The 20,612-nt window shown below is 28.3% G+C and overlaps 2 protein-coding genes across 4 annotated transcripts in view; one reads left to right on the top strand and one right to left on the bottom strand.

The window, feature by feature from the left end:
- The window catches only part of LOC127291003 (dystrophin, isoforms A/C/F/G/H), a 269,910-nt gene that overhangs the window by 205,000 nt on the left and 44,298 nt on the right, over positions 1 to 20,612 (bottom strand). For all 3 annotated transcript variants that reach the window (XM_051319880.1, XM_051319879.1, XM_051319881.1), the window contains exons 34-36: positions 12,842 to 13,047; positions 10,217 to 10,315; positions 765 to 870 (exon numbers count right to left, since the gene is read on the bottom strand). In XM_051319880.1, coding sequence (XP_051175837.1) covers positions 765 to 870; positions 10,217 to 10,315; positions 12,842 to 13,047 — 411 coding nt within the window. The remainder of the gene's footprint in view (positions 1 to 764; positions 871 to 10,216; positions 10,316 to 12,841; positions 13,048 to 20,612) is intronic.
- Positions 1 to 20,612, top strand: part of LOC127291026 (39S ribosomal protein L34, mitochondrial) — a 456,612-nt gene that overhangs the window by 426,176 nt on the left and 9,824 nt on the right. The gene's annotated exons all lie outside the window — the stretch shown is intronic.

Raw genomic sequence — 20,612 nt, 5'->3', positions numbered from 1 at the left:
ACGAATTCCGCAAAATACTTTCGGCCATATCCACCCCCTCTCGCCAAGGTTTTTTTAAAAAGAAAAGCGAGCAGTACCTTACGCGGCCGAAGGCCGTGTTTACTATTTTGCGTTTACCGCTGCTGTAGACTCCACCCCACAATTTCTGCAAATTACTTTCGGACACATCCACCCCCTCTCGCCAAGATTTCTTAAAAAGAGAAGCGAGCAGTACCTTACGCGGCCGAAGGCCGTGTTTACTATTTTGCGTTTTTCTCGAAAAATAATGACTTTTGGTAAAAAATGCATAAAACATGAAATGTGTGTTTTTTAGAGATCTACAACTTTCGTCTAAAACTTTTTTCGAAGTTTTTTGTTTTTTACGAGATAATCGAAAAAAATCATGATTTTATGGTGTTTTTTATGGTTTTTACCATGATAATTAAATTTCCGCCAATTTTCACTATGATTTTCGTAATCAGCGCACCAAATTACGTAGGGATACTAAGTTTTATTGAAATCGGAGGTATGTGCTATTCGGAACTATATCCAATCTTTCGTTTTAATTTAAATCGTTTCGATTTTGAATTTAAAATTTATTATTACTAATGGTAATGGTAATTTTAAACGAAATGGCCGCGTATTTTAAATTTCGATATTTTCTTTTTTGCATTGAAAATTTTCTTTTGCTAATTTTTTGTCATTTGTTTGATAAACGACTATATAAATCTAAACATATAAACAATATTTTAAAAAATATTATAAAATTTTTTTTATTCACTCACCCTTGCCATGCAGCTGTTGTCGATTTGTATCAGCACGGAGATTCTCAGCAGTGTGAACCAACTCGTCCAATTGCGGCTTTTTTTGTTCCAATTCTCGAAGAACAGTCTGTAAAAAAATATATATAATACAATCGTTATTTAGAATCACGAAATTAAATAAAATTACTTTTTTTCGAACATATTCTTATTATTTTATAATAAATATAATTTTACACACTGATTTTTATTTCTTCACACTATAAGATCACTTATAAAACTGAAATTCGCTATATTATTATAAATTCCTCTCGCAGGTAGAAAAATCACAAGGGGTAATAAAAGTTGGGTCGAACCTTCAGAGAGCAGACATAATTATTTCTCCTATTTTTATTTACATTGCAATATTATTGTAGAATTTAAAATATAGAATAACAATAATAAACTACAATTGCTTTAAATAAAATAAAATCAAAAAACTTACTTCTCTTTAAAAAAAAAAAATATTTAAATTGAACAAAAAAGGTAAAACATGTAAAAGTAAGAAAAAAGTAACATTTCCATTTCCTTAAACTGAAATTTATGCTCTCAACATAAAGGAGTTTTCTCTGATATTGCGTGGTTACCGACTATGATGACTGTGTCGATTGCCAGTTCCAGGTATTTACATACACCAGTCAAGATCAAAAGTTCCTCGTTATATATAATTTTTAACCTTTTTTATTTTTTAAATTCTGAGTTAAATTTAAAAAAAAAATACATTATTAAACTTATTTTCTGTAATAAATGTAATACTAAATATTAATATTTAAAACATATTAATGAATATAAGAATAAAAGTTAAAATATAATAAACATGAAAAAAATGCTTATAAATTTTTCCCCAGGCATGAATAATTTTCATGAAATGCGAATATGTCAAAATAATTCAACAATGAGAAAAAAATTAATTACATTTATTGATATTTAATATTCTCTATTCGAGGCATAAGGTCAACTCAATGAAATTGAATAAAGTATTTAAAAATTTTAATGTAACAGAACATTACTCATAAATTCAATTTTCAATGAAATAAAACATTATATACGGAAAAAAGCTTTTAATTGAAAAAACATTTTTTATTTTTTTTGCACAGTAAAATATTTCTTGTTCAATAAATCTCGAAAAAATAATTAACAATCAACTGATTTCCCAACAAAAAATCTCAAAAACATTTTTTTCATTAAAAAGGAAAAAAAATTGAAAGAATTATCAACTCTTGTCTTAAAAAAAAAATATTATTACTTTTATAAGTTAAGTCGAGTTCGTTGAAACAAACAAAAATGCCATTTGAGTTGGAAAATAAAAAAAAAAAAAGAAGTGGTTTGTGGCAGGAAGTTTTAACGTTTTCTTTTTGTGTTTATATAGTGTGGTTAAAAGAGATAGGATATTTTTTCTAAAATAGATAAATAAACGGGAAAGTACAACGAAAAATGTTGTTCTCTGTCCTCTTTTTTTTACGCGATACAAATGTTTTCTAACATGAAAATTTTGTTTGTTAATATAAAAAAAAGGGTAATTTTTATCCACTTACGTTGAAACGCAATTGTAACGTTCCCGTGTACGTGTGAGTTACTTGAGAACAACCCTCTTTTGGATCCATTTTTCAACAAAAAAAAACTGCACTTTTTACATGTAATAAAATAGTAGTCCTACACTTTCACAATATATTGCATTTTTCACTTGATTTGCATTTTAGACAAAAAATATTCTAAGAGGAATAATAGTCTGAAATAAATCCTATTAAATAAATAAAAACTAAACTAAAATATTTAAAACCAAAGCGAAAAAATAAGTATTAAAAGAATTAAAACGATGGTAAAAAAAACTGAAAGTCGAGGGCTTTTTTAGATAAATACAATTTTTTTTTTACTATTTACAAAGTAAATTGCCAAAAAAAAGAGGCGAACCTTATGAAAATAAAATGGGAAAAAAAGCCCGTGAATATATATGAAGAACAGAATCAAAGTTTTAGACTATTTTATATCAAATTCTCTATATAAACAAATATGTTTAATTTAACAAACACTGGGCGTGTAAATTGAAAATTGTAACATTGCACAGCAAATTATATACATATATTTCGTTCACATGTCAATTAAATTACATACTGTGTACTATCACACACACACACACAAATACGGGTTTGCTCTATGCACCCCTATCACCTGATTCAATTTATGTTACGTCTGCCGATTACAGTGTGAATGTCATTATAATTACATGCGCACCAAATTTTCTCCATATAATTACCGCGTGAAATTAATTTATACATACGCACTTATTGAAATTTAAAACCATACAAAATTAAAAATAGAATTAAAAATACAATACAAATAAAATTAAAAAAAAAAAAAAAAAAAAAGTAAATTAAAAATATTAAAAATTAAATTACATTTTTTAATAATAGAGCATTATTATATACAAAGAGAGATTAAATAAGTTTAAAACTTTTTTTTTTACACGCGTACAAATGACAATAAAAATTGTCCATACGCTGTAGTTGATAAATGGGACGAGCAAGCGCATATTATATTTGTTTTTCTCCTAACAAATCTGGATTTAGTGCGATTCACCGAGCAGATTTTTACCGACCTTCAACTATTAACAACCTTGCTGCCAAACGAAAAATGTGAATTCCTACTTTTATAGCGGATTTAAAAGTATTAAAGGACGAAAATAAATGACTAGTGCAATATACAGTAATTTGACATATGGTTTCGTCCAAATAAAATATGCACTGGGTTAAAAATTTTCTAGAGATAGCGAGAGAGATTTTGAAAATAAAAAAAAAAAAACACACACACAACTAATCCAGTAATGTAAACGTGAAAAATGAGATTACAGAACACGTGTACTTTAGCTGCGATATCCAAAGAGAAACTGGTTGATTTTGCTACCAAACCGAATTTTAGGGATGCCCTTTTCTCCTCCTGTCCTGTGGGACATAACCCTAAGGGGTTGCAGACTCTCTACTCGGCGTATAGATATATATAGAGTTCTGCTTTTCAGTGAACGATAAGAGCCCTTCGCTTGCAATCCCAAACTTCCAAAAACAAGATTTTCCTTTTTTTCCCATACATATCAAATATTTAAACGAAAAATTTCATTTTTTTAGTTAAAAATGAAATTTTTAAAAAATTAAATTTTAATTTAATTTGCATTTTTTTTTTCATTTTAAATTATGAGATTTTAAATTGACGAGAGAAAATTTTTTTTAAATAAAATATTCTACAATTTAATAAAATGAATAAAATGCAAATTATAATTTTTTAATTACACTTCTAACAAAAATATTAATATTAAAAACAAATTTAAATTTTCTTCTATAAAAAAAAAATCTACAAATTTTCGACATTTTTCCAAACAGTGCAGCACAAAAATTTAGCAAAATAATAATAATTTGTTTGTTCTCAATTGTAAAACATAGCCTTCACTACTTTTTTCCCTATCTAATATTGGACGATTTCGAATGATCGTCGGATGTTGTGGCGCTTTGCGCATACGCAATATATATACATCTCTCGAGTACACATAAAAAATGTACAATAACAAAAATATATACTCAACAATAAATTTTCATTGTTATTCCCCGAGACCCATTATAAGTATACCTAAATTATACCGACATTTTGGAGCGCTTTTCTTTCTCTTCCATCTAAAGTATAAAGCTTTTGAAAATAAATCTGATGCTTAAAGCTTTCAACATTCTTTAACTTCACAAAGGTTTTCTTTCTTTGCAAGGCTTTCTGAATTTAATGGAAACTTTTATGATTATCCTATATACAGCATAGTGAACAAAAAAAAAATAATAACAAAAAAAAAAATAATAACCAAAAAAAAATTTCTACTTTAAATATAGAAATAATTTCATATCAATTCGCATTACCGTTCATTTGAAAGTATAAAGAAAAATTTCAGTATTAATAAAAAATTTCATAAAGAAGCTTAAATTAAAAATTAAAATTTAATTACTGAATAAAGTACCGAATATAGATTTTAATTGAATGAAATAATAAAAAAAAAAAATTAAATTTCGAAATAAATTACTGCAATTTGTACATTTTAATTGAAAAAAGAAAGTTTAAATTATTAAAATCGAAACTTGTGAGACAAAAAACTGCGAAATCTACCGTGACAAATTATTTTTAATCGCGAAGATTATGACACGCTAGTTTCTTTATGCCTTCCGCAGAACCTCTGCTTGCGAAAAGCTCTACCTCGTAAACCACGCGAGATATGACGCTAACGGCTTACGTTCTCGTGAAGGGTAGGTGAAACTTTGCACGAGATTCAGTAATTAAATCCCTGTTTTTATAGTTAGTGTACAAAGGTATTTGAGAATTTAAAACAAAAATGAACGGCTAAGAAAATGTTCTCACTCAAATCAACATTTTCACTTTATATCGACATAAATAGTAAAAAGAATAAATAATTAATAAAAAAAAACAGTGAAAAAAATAATTAAATTATTCCGTCTGACTAAAACTTATTTTTACTACTAACAAAAGAATCGTAGATCTTTAAACACTTCTGTCTGACTAAAACTTATTTTTTCTACTGACAATTATTTTAAACACTTCAGTCTGACTATAATTTATTTTTACTACTGTGAAAAAAAATCGTAGGATTTTAAGTCTTAATAGAATTAAACGATTTATTAACAACAACAGAAATTAATTACAAATTTTTTTTTTAGAAATTAAAGTTTCCATTAATATTATATTTGTGAAAAGTTCACAAAAACGGTGGAATTTTTATCGTTTACGTTAATCGTTATAAAGTTTGCTGCTTGATTCTCTAAATTGATATTTCAAGGTAAGCAGAAAATTTTCTTAGTAGAAAAAAAGTGGTATATAAATCAGAAAAGTTTACTGAAATAAAAAACGAAAGCGGCAAACCTGTCGTGGAATTGAGGAGTGGAGGTGCAAAAAAGGGCATGAAATGCTTTTACTAATGATACACGACCTGTGTGACAGGGAAATGGCCATTAATCTTTGTCACCAGATCAATGCCCTAAAACATTTTTAAAATCGTGCTATGCAAATACACCTCTTGAACGCAGTTATATACGATAATCTTATGTCACACACTACATTAATTTACGATAATCGCATTAATACAAAATGGCTATATTAGAAAAAAAAATAGTATTTTTTTAATTCTACTAATGAGACATTTAATCTTTATAATAATAATAATTATTATAATTACTACTAAAATGGATTATTTTACCTAAATCGAGACAAAAATCCAAAACAAAATTCTCATGTTACTTTTATTTGTGACTTGAGAAATTCAATATTTGAAGAAATAAAAATTCCCAAGTGGAAAAAGTCGGTGTTCACAACCGCAATTTATAAATTTCCACCTGTGCACACTTGGAGACAATTTTAAAGAAACTTTTCAGTAACTTTTTTAATATATGTAAACTTAGTACAATTAGAAAAACGCAAAAAAAAAACACTAAGAGTAATTTTTTCATAAAATTTCCAAAAACCACTTATTTTCAGCTTACGATTCACGGATGATTTAACAATTTCTCTTTCTACAATATAATATAATTGAACATTGGCTAGACTTATATACATATATATATATAGGAAACCAGAATTGTTTGGGAATATGAACTATTACAATCACATGTAAAACAGGGGCATTAAAGCTGAAGCAATTAATGTTTAGAACAAGCGACTGCAGCGTGTATATGCAATGATTTGTTCGCGTGCCACTCGCTCGTTTTATCACCATCCACGCATTCCTGTTGTTATACTATATATATACATATATAACCATCATGCGCCAAAAAGTGAAGATGAAAAATTTTCTAATTATTCAAAATAACCACTATCGAATTATTTCCCTGACAATGACTAATAATACAAAAAATGGATTTTTTTTTATCAAATCTAGAATTTAATTATAGAACTTAATTTCGAATTACTTTTTTTTCTGTATAGCAAAAATATTATCATTTCGCATAAATAATATTTTTTTTTTCCTCTTTTCGATTGTATACATTATAAAGTTATTTGTTCCCGCACTTTTCTACTCAAGAAAATATCCTTCTTAACCTACCACGTTTTTAAAAGCCCCTTCTTTTTTTCCCTTACACACCATACTTAAAACTTCGTTTTTCATCTTATCCGCCCATTTTATTTTCATTAGGTTCCTATATCCCGACGTTTTTCCTCTCTTCACATGTTTCCACCATCCATATTGTCCTCTCAAATATATGTTGCGAATTTTTTTTATAAAAGAATTTTTTTTTAAGGAGAAAAATGAGTTTACGTGAACAGTTATAATTTTTAGCAATGATAGCAAAAAAAATGCTGATTATTCGCTGTATTAGCTATAACAATAACTGCTATCCATATAATAGAAATTGACATTAGCTCATGTTAGCTGAGATATTTTTTTTCGTAGTAAATTTTAAATTAAAATTTTTAATTTCCAAAATCTTGTTTCTATTTATTAGAAATAAATTTTTGATCCCGTAAAAATATATTTAAGAAATAAAAAAAAAAACCTTAAATTATGGAAAGAAATTTTTGGTGATCGCAAAATGTGATGAAAAAAATATTTTTGAATTAACTTTTGACTGACAGTGAGAAAATGTGCACCTGGTCTCGTGCATCGTGAAAACGTCAAGTTAAAGTGCAAGAAAGGTGCGCGATATATGTGTACATATATATAAATGTATATGTGCTACGCGTACTTATCTATATATATATATATGTGCGAGTCTCAGGAAACTAGCCGAATACGGGGACCCAACCCCATATTCTCGGATATAGCCAACTGTGTGTGCTGCTCTTACTCCGTCTTTCCAATCGGAAATCAATAGCAACACCGCCGTAATGGAGATAAATATAACTTTTTTTTCTGGGTGTGAACGTTCAAAATCCAAAAAAAAATTAAAAATAATTTTTATCAAATTTTAAATAAATAGTATTGAATTTAAAAATTCGCGCCAAATTCCAGAGGATTTAAAATTCTAAGATTGGTGAAACTGACCAGTTTGCGACTTGTAGAGAGTCAAATTCGAATAAGAGAAACAAATAATAATCTGTGTATTACACCAATTAAATTATTGAATACCAACAACCTCTACGACTCAATTAACATCCTTTACAAACTCCACTAACTAACTTGCTTTCTGTTATTATTTTTCTTTTCTTTTTTTTGCTCAGTTTTAAAAAAGACTCTCAGTTGACCCCATTTAGTTATTCATAAATGCATCAAGCGGAAGTACCGTTCTATTTTTCCCAAGTGAAGAGAACCATTATATTTCCATTTCTTTGTGCCCTATAATGGAAGATGATTAAAAGAGCTTCACGAGATTTATTGAAATATTGAATATTATTCTCTTTTTAAGTTTTTTTAAAAAACTTTCTGTTTAATTTCTCGCTTATAAAAAAAAGTCCAATTTTTCTTAAATTCAATTTTAACATTAAAAACCTTCAATTAAAATTATTACTAATTATAAAAATAACTATTTTTTTTATCTCTGAGACAAATATATATATTTTTTCCCCCTAGGGAAAATAACAGTGTTACTCGAGAAATAGCTAATTGGTGATTTTCTTGAGGAAAATTAAATCTTGAACACTATACTAAATGGCTCGAGGAGATTGAGAGAGAGAGAGAGTGAGTTAATAGAAAAATAGTATTTACGATGATAAGAAAAGTTCCCGCTCTCATGGAATTTGGAAAAAAAAAACGAATAAAAATAAAAAGATAATAAAAAATGCATATAGAAGAACACTGAAGGAAGAAAATAATAAAGAATCCGTCAGAGGGAATAATTCGTTTATTCGGTATAAGATTGAGAAGAAGGAAGTTGAAACGGAGAAGGTAAGGTGTAAACGAAGGCAAGGCAAGAGCGGTCGTTGCCCGTTTAACGTCAATGCCAATGTCAGGGTTTTTCCGGACAGTAACCACCCCCCCAGCAACCCCTGTGAATCGACATTGCTCTTTTCTCGTAGGGGTAAAAAAAGGTCTATATTCTACTTTTTATTTCAACCAACAGATATCGCTCATACCAACTTCTCAAACAACCATAGGAGCGTTCAAATTTTCACGTCGGACATTTACCTTCACGTGTAATATATCCGTCGAGATTGCACACTGTTTCAAACCAAACTACATCGATAAAACAGTTTCGTTATAAAAATATAAATAAAATTTTTTTAATAAAATTTAATTTTTACTGTCAATAAAAAATTGAAAAATTATTTTAAATACAAAATACATCATCTAATGAAAAAAAAACTAAACTACCTGAATTGAAGAGAAAATATATATTGAAAGTCGCAAGATGCTAATCAACAAGAAACTCATTCTGATGTAAATTTTTCGTTTTCAAAAGAATTTCATTTGGAAAAAAAAAAAATTGATAAAATAAAGGAAAATATTCCAAAATGGAAATGAAGAAGACGAAACATAAATGGAAAAGAAAAAACAAGTTAGAAAAAAGAATCTCTTGAATTTAAACTAAAAAACTAAAATCTATAAAATTATATATACAAAAGAAGAAGAAATTAAATATAAGAAATAAAAAATTAATAGGAATAATAAAAAGATAATTTCTTATATTTATGTATAAAAAAAATAAAAAAAAAAATTAATCATCCTATCGAAACAAAAGGGCAGAGGTAGAAGTTTGCATTACAGCTATGCATTATAGCCCTGTCTATACAACACCACAACGCCACTTTACTTTGATTGCTCTATTACACCTATCTCCTTTTTTTTTTTTTTTAATTAAAATTCATGAAGAACATAATTTTTCACAGCAAACAAGAAAACACAAATAACCTTATCCAACGAAACGTATAAATTTCTCTCTTCAAATTAATAAGATTATTTTTTAAATTTTTCCTTTTTACATTTATTGCACTATCACATCTTTATTATTCTCATACGAAAAAAATATTTTATTTTCAATCCCAAAAATTTAAATTTGCCACTGAAATAATGTAAAATTCTATTTTACTTATTTAAAAAAAAAATACTAGAATTTGTTTAATCTTTATTCTTGTCAATTTCAATCTATTGTGTCATTTGGTATATAATTAATTATATTAATGGTATTAGTTTGAAGAGCATTTCGAATTAATACCACCTAATGGTCATTTAATGAAATGAAGCGAAATTATTGATCAATTAGTTGTATGTCTAGTACAAAATTCAATTATCCAGACATGGGTCCAAATCGTCCATCTCGATAAAAGTGTAATGATTCAGAAAACCCTTGTTCCGAGAAATTAATTGTATATATATATAAGATAAATAATTAATTTTTTTCCCACAACTATTTTTCAATTTTAGAAAAATATCTTCAAGATAATTTTATCTAATAATTATCTCTTTTTTTTACCTTATAATTATAATAAGAGAATATAATAATTATATAATAATATTCAACACTCACCCTCTGTTTATCGAGAAGCTGCATAATTTCGTCGATGTCTCCGACTACAACAATCTGTTGACGTAGCATCTCTTCCTCTACTGTGAGCCAATCTCGAATCTGTAAATGAAATAATATTCATATTTAAAAAAATTCTCTCAATAATTAAATTTTATTTTCAATGAAGAAATTTTCTCATTTCATATCTATTAATGAACTTTTAAATTTTTCCAATATTACACACACTACATAGTGAGTTTTCATATTAATGATTGGAAAACTACTTTGATAAATATATATGTATATCTTTTGCGCGACTGGCCAGGCGAGAGAAATATTACCAATGTGTGGAAATCGGTATAAACGAGACAGAGAGAGAGAGAGAGAAAAGTGTCATGGTTTGGGGGGACCAAACAGAACCGGAATCAGGGTGTTTGCAACCGGAAATTAACAGGGAGTGTCTGCTCGTAAGTGGCTGACTTCGATTCACTCCATTTGACAACACATGTCATTACAAAGCTTTTTAAGGTCAATGGCAACATCTTGATATATGTTCAAGTACTCTTATAATTATCCCATATAATAATCAAAATTCCATATCGAACAATCATCTGCGAAAATTAGTTCTTCTCAAATTTAGCGATTTTACTCTAAATTTGTTTATTTAAAAAATGATTTTTAAAATTTCTCTTGTTTTCTTCTATATATAAGAGCGATGAACAATTTTGCCCAAGGAAATAAGTTAAATTCTTTTAGACTTGCGCGACAAGACACAAAATTGTTTAAGTATTTTACGCTGATGTTTCTACAAGCATGAAAAATCTAACAGAGTACTCGCAAGTGACTTTATATATGCGAAAGCTTGCAAAATTCCAAGACGCAAGGAATTTGAAAATGCAGCTTAAATTCTGCAAACGCTTTTGTCGACACACAATAATAAATCATTTTTCAATTCAATAACAAGGAATTTATATTCACATTTTAGTTTTTTTTTTTATCGGAAATAAAAATATATAAAAATAGAAAAAATAGTAAAATAATAAAAAATCATAAAATCAAAGAGATATGAAAAAGCCATGACTTCAAAAAATAAATGTCTGAATATTATAATATACTTGCGTAAAGAAAAAGAGAGTGAGAGAGAAAACTTATGTTACTCCCAGGACGCTCCAGTGGTTACTTATTCTAGAATATCGAATTTCACTATTTTACACTTCACGTCTCTTACACTTGGTAACTTTAATGTTTCAAAAATACGATTATTGTGAACTTATGTCAAGGGAAAATTCTTTTATATATTGAAACAAAAAATAAAACATTTATCATTTACAAAAATATGATTAAAGATTTTAAGGAAATGATCTTAGAAATTTTTAACCTATTTAAAAGGACATATTTTTTGAAATAAAAGGTTATTTTGAAAGGGCAATTCTCTAAAGGTAAAGAAAAGCTTTTGTAACACGCAATCAAGAAATGTCACGCACAGTTACTAGGTCAATGACCAATGTATTTTCTTTCCTTATTCCTCACAATAATAATTATTTCAAAAAAAAAATTGCATTTTTTAATTAAAACGTCATTTAAAAAAACAACCAATTTTTAAAATATTTAAAAAAAAAAAAGTTTTCTCTGTAAATAAAAAATAATTATTCGGAATCATAGTTTGTAAATTGTAACCCTTCGCTTTCGAGAAATTGAATAATGAATACTGAATAGAACACTAATAGGAGCAACACATTGGACAATTAAGTTAGATATCGTTGAATTGAAAACGTGTCACACTTGAAATACAAGCCAATTCGTAAATAGAGAAAAAAAAAATTTGATTTGCTTCATTGAACATTGGTTGTTCTGTTTTTGAATGGAATCTCTCTTCTTTTTTTTTTTCATTAATAATTGCGCACAGCTCTGCCATATTTTCGTCAGCTTTTATTTACCCGCCTTCACTTAATTTACGTACTTTAATTAGTCGAGTCGCCTGAAGCTAGGCCACTCTAAAGAATGATCGTTCCTCACAACTAACACAAATGAAGGAAAACGAGCAAGTTAGAAGAAGAATTTTGTAACAGCTCGGCACGCGAAGACTCTAAAGACAAATACTATAATAGAAAGAGAAGATTTCTCCGGAGCTTCAAGTGATACAGCTTTTCTTTTTTTTTTTTTATTTACTTGAATAAATTCATTGTTTCAAACTTTGTTTATCAGAACAATTTTTAGATAAAGATTAAAAAAGAAGAGTTTCTAAAATTTACATTTATAAAATAGAATTTTAATTTTTAATTGTCCTTTTGTGAAAAAAAAAAAATCTTGTTTCTTTTTTATTCCCCATAGAGTGAGGAATTACTCTTTTCCGGAGAGAAAAGCTCATTTTCCTCAAAAACGTTGTTATGCTTTGCAGTCACGAATATGGCGTGAAATCCTCGTGCGTCTCTCGGGTACAAATAGGACTCGTGAGTACTTTGGAAATTGAAGGACCGCCATCCAACTTCTGCATTTACTCTCGAGCGATGCTACGAGTGTGCTATCAAAGCATTGCTCTATAGGAAAACCCAACATAAGCCCCTAACGACTCTCCTTCTCTCTCTCATATAATTCTAAATCTAGATACATGGCAAAAAAAATAAATCTTGATTTAGAAAATCTCACCTGAAGCACTGATTTGTCGTGACTTGCGACGAGGGTTGATGTCTGTGAAACAGGGGAAGACGTACAGGAAGTCGAAGATGAAACGTTACTAATAACAGGAGTTGAAGATGTTGAGGGTGACGAGGGGGCAGGAGAGGCTGCCGACCCCCGACCACTTTCCACTGGTCCAGGCGCCCCTTGTGTTGCACCAACACTTCTCTCCAATTCTGTAAAAAAAAAAACAAGTATTAATTAAATATTTCAAAAAAAATAATTTCGAATTATTATCTCTTTATGTTCCACCGTACAAAGTCATAAAAATTCGTTAGTACATTTTTTAATAACTCAAAGAAATTGGTCATGAAAAATATTTAGTTAGCTTTTAATGAATATAACGCAGATGGTTATACGCAAGAAAATATGCACAATGGCACTTAATTCTAGTTTATATCGTAGATTATGCAGCTCACGTTGTCGAGAACTACCCTCCATATTGGGGGAATGATATTTGAAATATAAGCATAGCCCATACGTCGAATACGAAATGCGGAAGCTTGTCGATTATACTATTTAGAAACGAATGAGAAAAATCAATGTACCATATCATTTTATATTTTCTTTTAATAAACTGAAATTTTTATTGTTTTCAAAAATTACTTTTTTAATTTAAATTTTCTATGGTACTTGAATAAATTCTCGAGATAAATTTAATTTTAAACTTAAAAGCACAACATTTAAAACTTGTTAATTCTTAAAACTTTTATTGATGGAGTTTTACTTTCTGTGATATTGCATAAAGTTAAACTACATCAATAAAATGTTTTGAAGAGACCAGAATTGGAAATGCGAAAAGTTTTATACAAAACTTTAACAGCTTTGGTATGCAGAATATATACCAATATCTACCTATATTTTCTCAAGTGAGTAGTTTTTTTCATTGCAAGTTAACTTGATGAAATGAAGTTAAAGTCAACTTTTTTAGAAAAAAAGAAAAAAATAATTATTCTAAGATTTCCACGTGAAGTCTTGCGACAAACCTCGAGAGTGAAAAGTCAGATGAGATGAAGAAAAAAAAAAATAAACCAAAGTGATTGCGTTGAAAGAAAATGTCAACTCTCTTCGATGGATGAAGTTCGAAAAAAAAAAGTTAAGGAATGGTTTTAAGTTTCCCGAGGAGTGAGACTTAAATATTCTTCTATTGGGAGTAAGTGATGCGACGGATGCAAAAAAGGAGTGCGAGACCAGTAAAGTGCCACGAATGAGAATGATAGATTGCACTTCACCACCCACTGACACTCTTTACTATTAAAGAGTAGAAACTATTGTTGAAGATTCAACCCCATTTTACAAATCTTGGCAGAAATGCCAATTCCTTCTTTTTGCAATGAATAAAAATTTTTCAAAGATATTTTTATGTTTTTTTAATTTCTGATTTATAAAATTCAATTAAATACGAAATTTAAAGTTTGAAGAAAAAGAAAAATGTTTGAATATTAAATTTTCAAATACTTGAATCTTTAGGGAGGCATCTTTAATGAAAAATAACACAGACTTCTGCCTGATTCTCTTGTGACAAGTATTTCATTCCTTCGAAAAGGAGACTAATTTGACTCGTTCAACTATTCTCTCCCTCTTAGCGAGGTAATCGAATCTTCTGTTCATCCTACCAGCAATTGCTCAAGCTTCATGAAACCTCCGGTGAATGTAGAAAAGAAAAGGATAATTAATCTTTCCTTTCGACGGAAATATCGAATATAAAAACTTTTGATTTCAATAAAAAGAAAATCACAGAATTCTATATTTTATTTTTTTACTTCTCGATTTATGAAATATAGTTTTTTTTTTTTCAAAAAGGTCTCAATGATAGAAAAACAAGCTTCAACGAGATGAGATATAAGACTGAACAACATGAAACATGATCCACCCTCTCGCGATTGGATGCTGTCGCATTTGCTAATAATCAATATGCAGATATTGGCGTGTATATAAAAGTAAAAAAAGAAAAATGAGAATCGAGTCGATTTTTTTTTCTCTTTCTCACATACGAATACCTAAGCTTTAACGACTGTAATTCGTAAAATTTACGAGCGGTTGAAAGGCGGTTTAATAAGAGTCCAAGTAATTCAACGAAAGTTAGTGGCGTGTTCAAATCCGCTACCTCTATGGACTTGAGCAAAAGTCCCCAAGTACCGAATTATTTCCACTAGATTTTCACATAAAACGGAAAACTCACATTATTGAAAATCTATGAGAAGTAAAAATTATCATTTAATAAAGTCCATTGGATTAAAATTCAATTCTGTAAATTTTAATATAAAAAAAAGAATGCTAACAATATTAAAAATAAAATTATTTTTTAAACAAACAAAAAAAAAATAATTTACGTAAAACATTTTTAATCCTATTCCCTTATGATGATATTCTAAGAAAATCTTGTACGCGGAAATGATAAAAGTTTCAGATCGTAAAAGCAAAACTTGGATGAAAATAAAATTTTCCGGCCTCTAATGGAATTTATACGTGACCATAAAAACATTACCATGGGGAAAAATATTAAATAATTTAATATTTCTTGACCAATAAACAATTTGCAAAAAAAAAAAAAAATATTTTGATTTTTATAATACTCAAAATAACAATTGAATATTGAGAAAAAAAAAATATCATTAAATCATATCAAACTTTCATTATGTCTTGAAGATAATAGGGTTGGCATTATTATGGTGTTTCCCCTCTCCCTTTTCAACGAACAAGGAATTCTGTTTATCAGCTGAAGACACTCTTCCGTCTTTTAGTCTTCGTCATTTCATCTACTTTACGAGGCGAGAAAAATCATTTTAGCCATAAGACGTGACATTAATGCTAAAATACTTTTAGTAAATTGCATACCTAATTTAAATATCTTTCGAGTTCGTTCAAGTTAGTTATCGCAACGAGATCAAATTTAATAAAGATCTTGAGAAAATATATTTATCGAAAAAAAATTCTAAACTTTTTCCCAATAAACATTTCTTTTATTATTTTATATAAATTTGACGAGTTTAAAAAAATAGTTTAAATGTTATAAAGTAATAAATAAAAATCGATCAATGTTTATGAAAAATTCATGAGAAAAATCTGATCAACAATGGACCGTGTTACTAAAACCAAAAAAATTGAATCTTCGTTAAGGGGAGGGACCGCTGAAATTTTAACACATCAAAATTAAAGCTGTTTAAGGGTGGTCAATTTTTTTTCTGACAATATTAATTATTTAAATGTATAATATATCACGAAAAATTGAAAAACTATAAATTTGTTAATAATTTTTAAAATCAAATTCAAAATTTTCGAAAATTTAAAATTTAAACTTCTCTCACAATTTTAATTATTTTTGACTGCCGATTTTTTTATACGCTTGTTTCATGATTCTAAACAATCAAGCGTATGGATTTTGAAAAATTTCAATTTTTTCAAAAAATGAAAATTTTGAAAAATAAAAATATTTGTAAAATTGTTAAAAATTACCTTTTGTTGTTTTTCTCAGTAGAATAAGATTTTTGGTTGAAAAAAAAATGTTGAAAAAAATTATTACCCCTAAACAAGATCAATTTTGATTGCTTTCAATGTTAGTGGTAATTTTGAAAAAATTCAACTACTTCCACAATTTTCATTATTTTTTATTGTCGAATTTTTTTTACGCTTTTTTCACGATTTTAAACAATCAATCGTATGGAATTTAAAGAAATTTAATTTTTCCAAAAAATAAATTTTCTAAAATGGCTAAAATAAATTTTTTTTGAAATTTTAATAATTTATAATAATTTTGGATCCTAAATTATGCCAGAAAAAAAATTGACACTCTTTAACAATAATAACTTCAGTAGGCTGAAATTTCACCGGTCCCTCCCCTTAAATAAAAAGAGAGAAAAACAAAATATAATTGCCCATCCAAAAAAATTTATTATCATTTGGAAAATCTATTATCCTGTCAAAACAAGATTTTTCAATTAATTGAATTTTCATTTTTTAACAGCATCTCTTAATTAGAAAACGCAATTCTATTTTATGGAAATTTCGTTAGTATAAAATCAACATTGCTATCTCATTAATGATGTTTAAAAATGCGATGAACCTATTTGGATGAGAATGAAAATAATTCAAGTTCTATTTTTCTTTGGCAATTTGGTATATAATCTAACATGCAAAGTTTCAAGTACAGTTCACTTGATAAATAATTCCATCTCTATTCCTCATTACTCTGTTCTCCTTAAACATGCTAAAGAGCTAGACTGAGTCAGCCAGAGAGGTTCTTGCACGACGCAGACACACGAGAGTAGGTACTGCCGTACAAACAAGGACTTCGTTGACGTCGAATGCATAATTCAGTGGCAGACGACGTCGATATATACACAGACAGATTCGTGATAGTTATGCATATGTTTCCCATCGACACATAGTAACCATGTTAGAATAAAAAAAAAAAAATTAATTCCTAATAATTTCCCCCGACTTTTTGAATTTACAACACAAAATCATCCTATTCAATGAAACAAAAATCATAATAATTATAAATTAAACATCTCTTTAAATTACTTTAAAATCTAATCCAAGGAAAATAAAATTTTTCTCAAGACTAGAAAATTTCACATTTTTCCCCACCATTGTACTCTTTTTTTTTTTTTTAAAGGAAAAAATTTTGATTAAAAAAAATTCTCATTTTTGTTTTTTCCTTTTATACAATAGCAAAGCTTTGTTCAACATTTTCAAGAGAATTTTCTCTTCACATATATTTTGGAAAAAAAAATCAATTTGTAAATATTTCTTTACGTAAAAAAAATTTAATCAAAATAAAAATATTTAATGTAAAATAAATTCCCATATTCGCACTGAAAATTGATTACTTTGGTTATTTTCTATTTTTTTTTTTTTTTTTCGCTATTGAAAGTAATAGCAGATATCGTCAAGAATTACTAGAAGCTTCGAGCATTCGATTCAATTTCAAGAGTGACGACGAAGCTCACGGATTTTGTACTTTGAATCACGAGGGAATCACCTGGAAGCGTTGCTCTCTCACTCTCACTCTCTCTCCCTCTCTCTCTCTCGGTATTGCGCGTCGTGCGAGAAAATAGAAGAACTTTCGGTGAAAAAGAAAACTCGAAAGAGGCGGAGATATAAAAAAAAAACAAGACGGATATATACCTAAATGGAAAAGAGCAAAGGAAAGAGAGTGATCGCACGTCTATCGTGATTGTATCCTTATATATATATCTAACAGTGGCCAGAATTACAAAACAAAAACTATATATATATATATATATACAGGAAGGAAAAGAGATAAAAGCTTGAAATGCGCATTACTGTGGTTTTCAACGCAGCTGGAATACAAATTTTTTTGAAAATGTCCTAACAAGAAAACAGCATTTCATCACGCGATCGAAACTAAAACCCTTTTTATTTTTTTTTACACAAGCGTCTCTTGCTCTTTGCTTCTTTTTCGATTTTTTATGTAGATATCAAGAAATCATGTCACTAAATCTGAAATAAAGTTTTCCTTAAACCACTCAAGTCTCCGAGGGACTCTTTATTTTTACCTCGAGACTATTTTCTTCCACTTGAAAATGTAAAACATAAAATTGGTCTGAAATTATTTTCCTATTTCAATTTTTTTTTTCAATTATTAACAAATAATTTAAATTTATTTTTAACAGCGATGTTTCATTAAAACAGCGAAAGTTTTCTCTATTCTGGAGAATATCGCCGTTGGTCCAGATAAAGATTTTTTTCTATATTATTTATTTTTTAGCAAAAGATATAAAAACACACAGAAATATAAGAAAGATAAATATTTCAAAGATACATGGATAAGCGAAGGAAAGATTTAATAATAATCTAAGTGAGAAATGTGTTAAAGAAGCACACCATATGAAGATGGAAACCCCTCAACATTTCCCGCATTAAGTTCTCAATCTAATAATGTACATAAACGCCTAGGCACTCTGGCTCACAAATACATGTAAACATATATTAAAGCACGAAATGCGTGTGCTGTAAGCGGTTAATGTGCATTGACGTTGGCTGTGGTAAGTACATACACACCTATATATATATTAAGTGCAGTTTACCAATTCTCCTCCACCTAACAGCAATTTTGAGGCGTCAAACTAATTTTCGGTCATGACACACAGTCCAAATTTTAGTTACACTAAAATTGTTCTAATTTCCATCACATATTTTTAGATTTTTTTAACTGTTAATTAATTTTTTTTTAAATTGAACGCAGAAATCTATTTGCATTTGAGACAAAATTTATTTGAATCAAATAAAAATATATTTGTCTCAGAGTTTAATAAATTTTTATATCAAATAAATTATTTTTCAAATATAAAAAATTTAATTTAGCACAAATAAAATTGTACTTAACGGAAAGAAAATTTTTATGTAGCGCAAATAAAATTTTTATTTAAACCAAATAAAATTTATTTAAAACTAATCATTCAATTTTTTTTATAATAAATTAAAATCTTCAAGAATATTTACTTGAAATTACAATTCTTTTCGTATTCGTCTGACCATAACCGATTTTACTACTGTGGAATCATAAAAATACAAGAAAAGTAAATGAATTGTTTCTCAGAAAGAAACAATATATATTTTAAAGATACATTTCAACGTGGGAATTGTTCTATAAAAAAAAACATTATTGCTCAAGGATTTAGACAATTCTCTTATACAAGTTGCAAAAAAAAAAAAAAAAGACAACTTTCAAAGAGAAAGAGAGCGTAAATCTAAAACCCTTTCGTGAGATGAAGAAAAATCACTTCTCGGACTTTCCGGGAACCGGAAAAAAAGAAGCACACAGTCGTTTCTAAGATCTTATTACCTGAGGCAAAGAATGGCACATTTAGAAGTAAAAGGAGAAAGTTCCCCCCGAATGCTATTGTCAATTCAAGCCCAATTTAAGTCGTGGTAAAACTTTTAACGACTTTTACCTTGCCACTGAATTGACAGAAGAGAAGTAGAAACTTGCAGGGAAAAAAAAGAGAGCGAAAAAAAATAAAAGGATGAGCCAAACTTGACGAATAGTTTTGAACTCTCGAACAGAAACTTTTTACTTTATTACGCCAATTTTACTTTACATATACATATAAACAAACATATATGTACATAGAGTTTAACATATTTAATGCAATAAAAAAGCTTTTAAACATAATTTCCCCATGTTCTTTGTCACAAAAAAAAATGTTTCAATAGAGAATGAAAATAGAAGAATTAAAATCCCTTGTGCAATCTGACAATTTTTCTCTTAAAAATAATTGCATCCTAGAAAAAATAGAATGAAATATATTTGGAATTGAATTTTCGTGAATTCATCTGAATTGAGATATTGAATGGAGGGGGGAAGGGGAAGAAAAACAGTTGACACTATTGGATGATTGTTAAAAGAAAATAAAGTGAGTGTCTGCTTTAGAAGGGAAGAAGTGCATATACTGTCACATAAGAGTAGCAAAAGCTAGACGACTGGTGCATTCAGAGCAGGGTGTCGGGGTGTATCGAGCAAATATTGATTCTGAAGGCATACCTGTTTGCTCGTTGGTGTTCCACACACACCCCGCGCATTTCTACCCTTCACATGTTCTCTAGTCCTATACTTGGTCTCTATATAACATACATATATTTCTACATTATGTACATAACTCTCTCGACATATATACTGACAAGTTACACTTGCATAAATGTTCTCTATGTAAATATTCAAGAATCACAATATAGAATGCGAAATAATAATCATAGAATATAGATAATGTTCCGT

Source organism: Leptopilina boulardi, unplaced genomic scaffold, assembly GCF_019393585.1.
Source record: "Leptopilina boulardi isolate dan_hultmark-lab unplaced genomic scaffold, ZJU_Lbou_2.1 LbouV2_123, whole genome shotgun sequence".
Taxonomy (NCBI): domain Eukaryota; kingdom Metazoa; phylum Arthropoda; class Insecta; order Hymenoptera; family Figitidae; genus Leptopilina; species Leptopilina boulardi.
The sequence above is the reverse complement of the archived record's forward strand: the minus strand, read 5'-3'. Positions and strand labels throughout refer to the sequence as shown.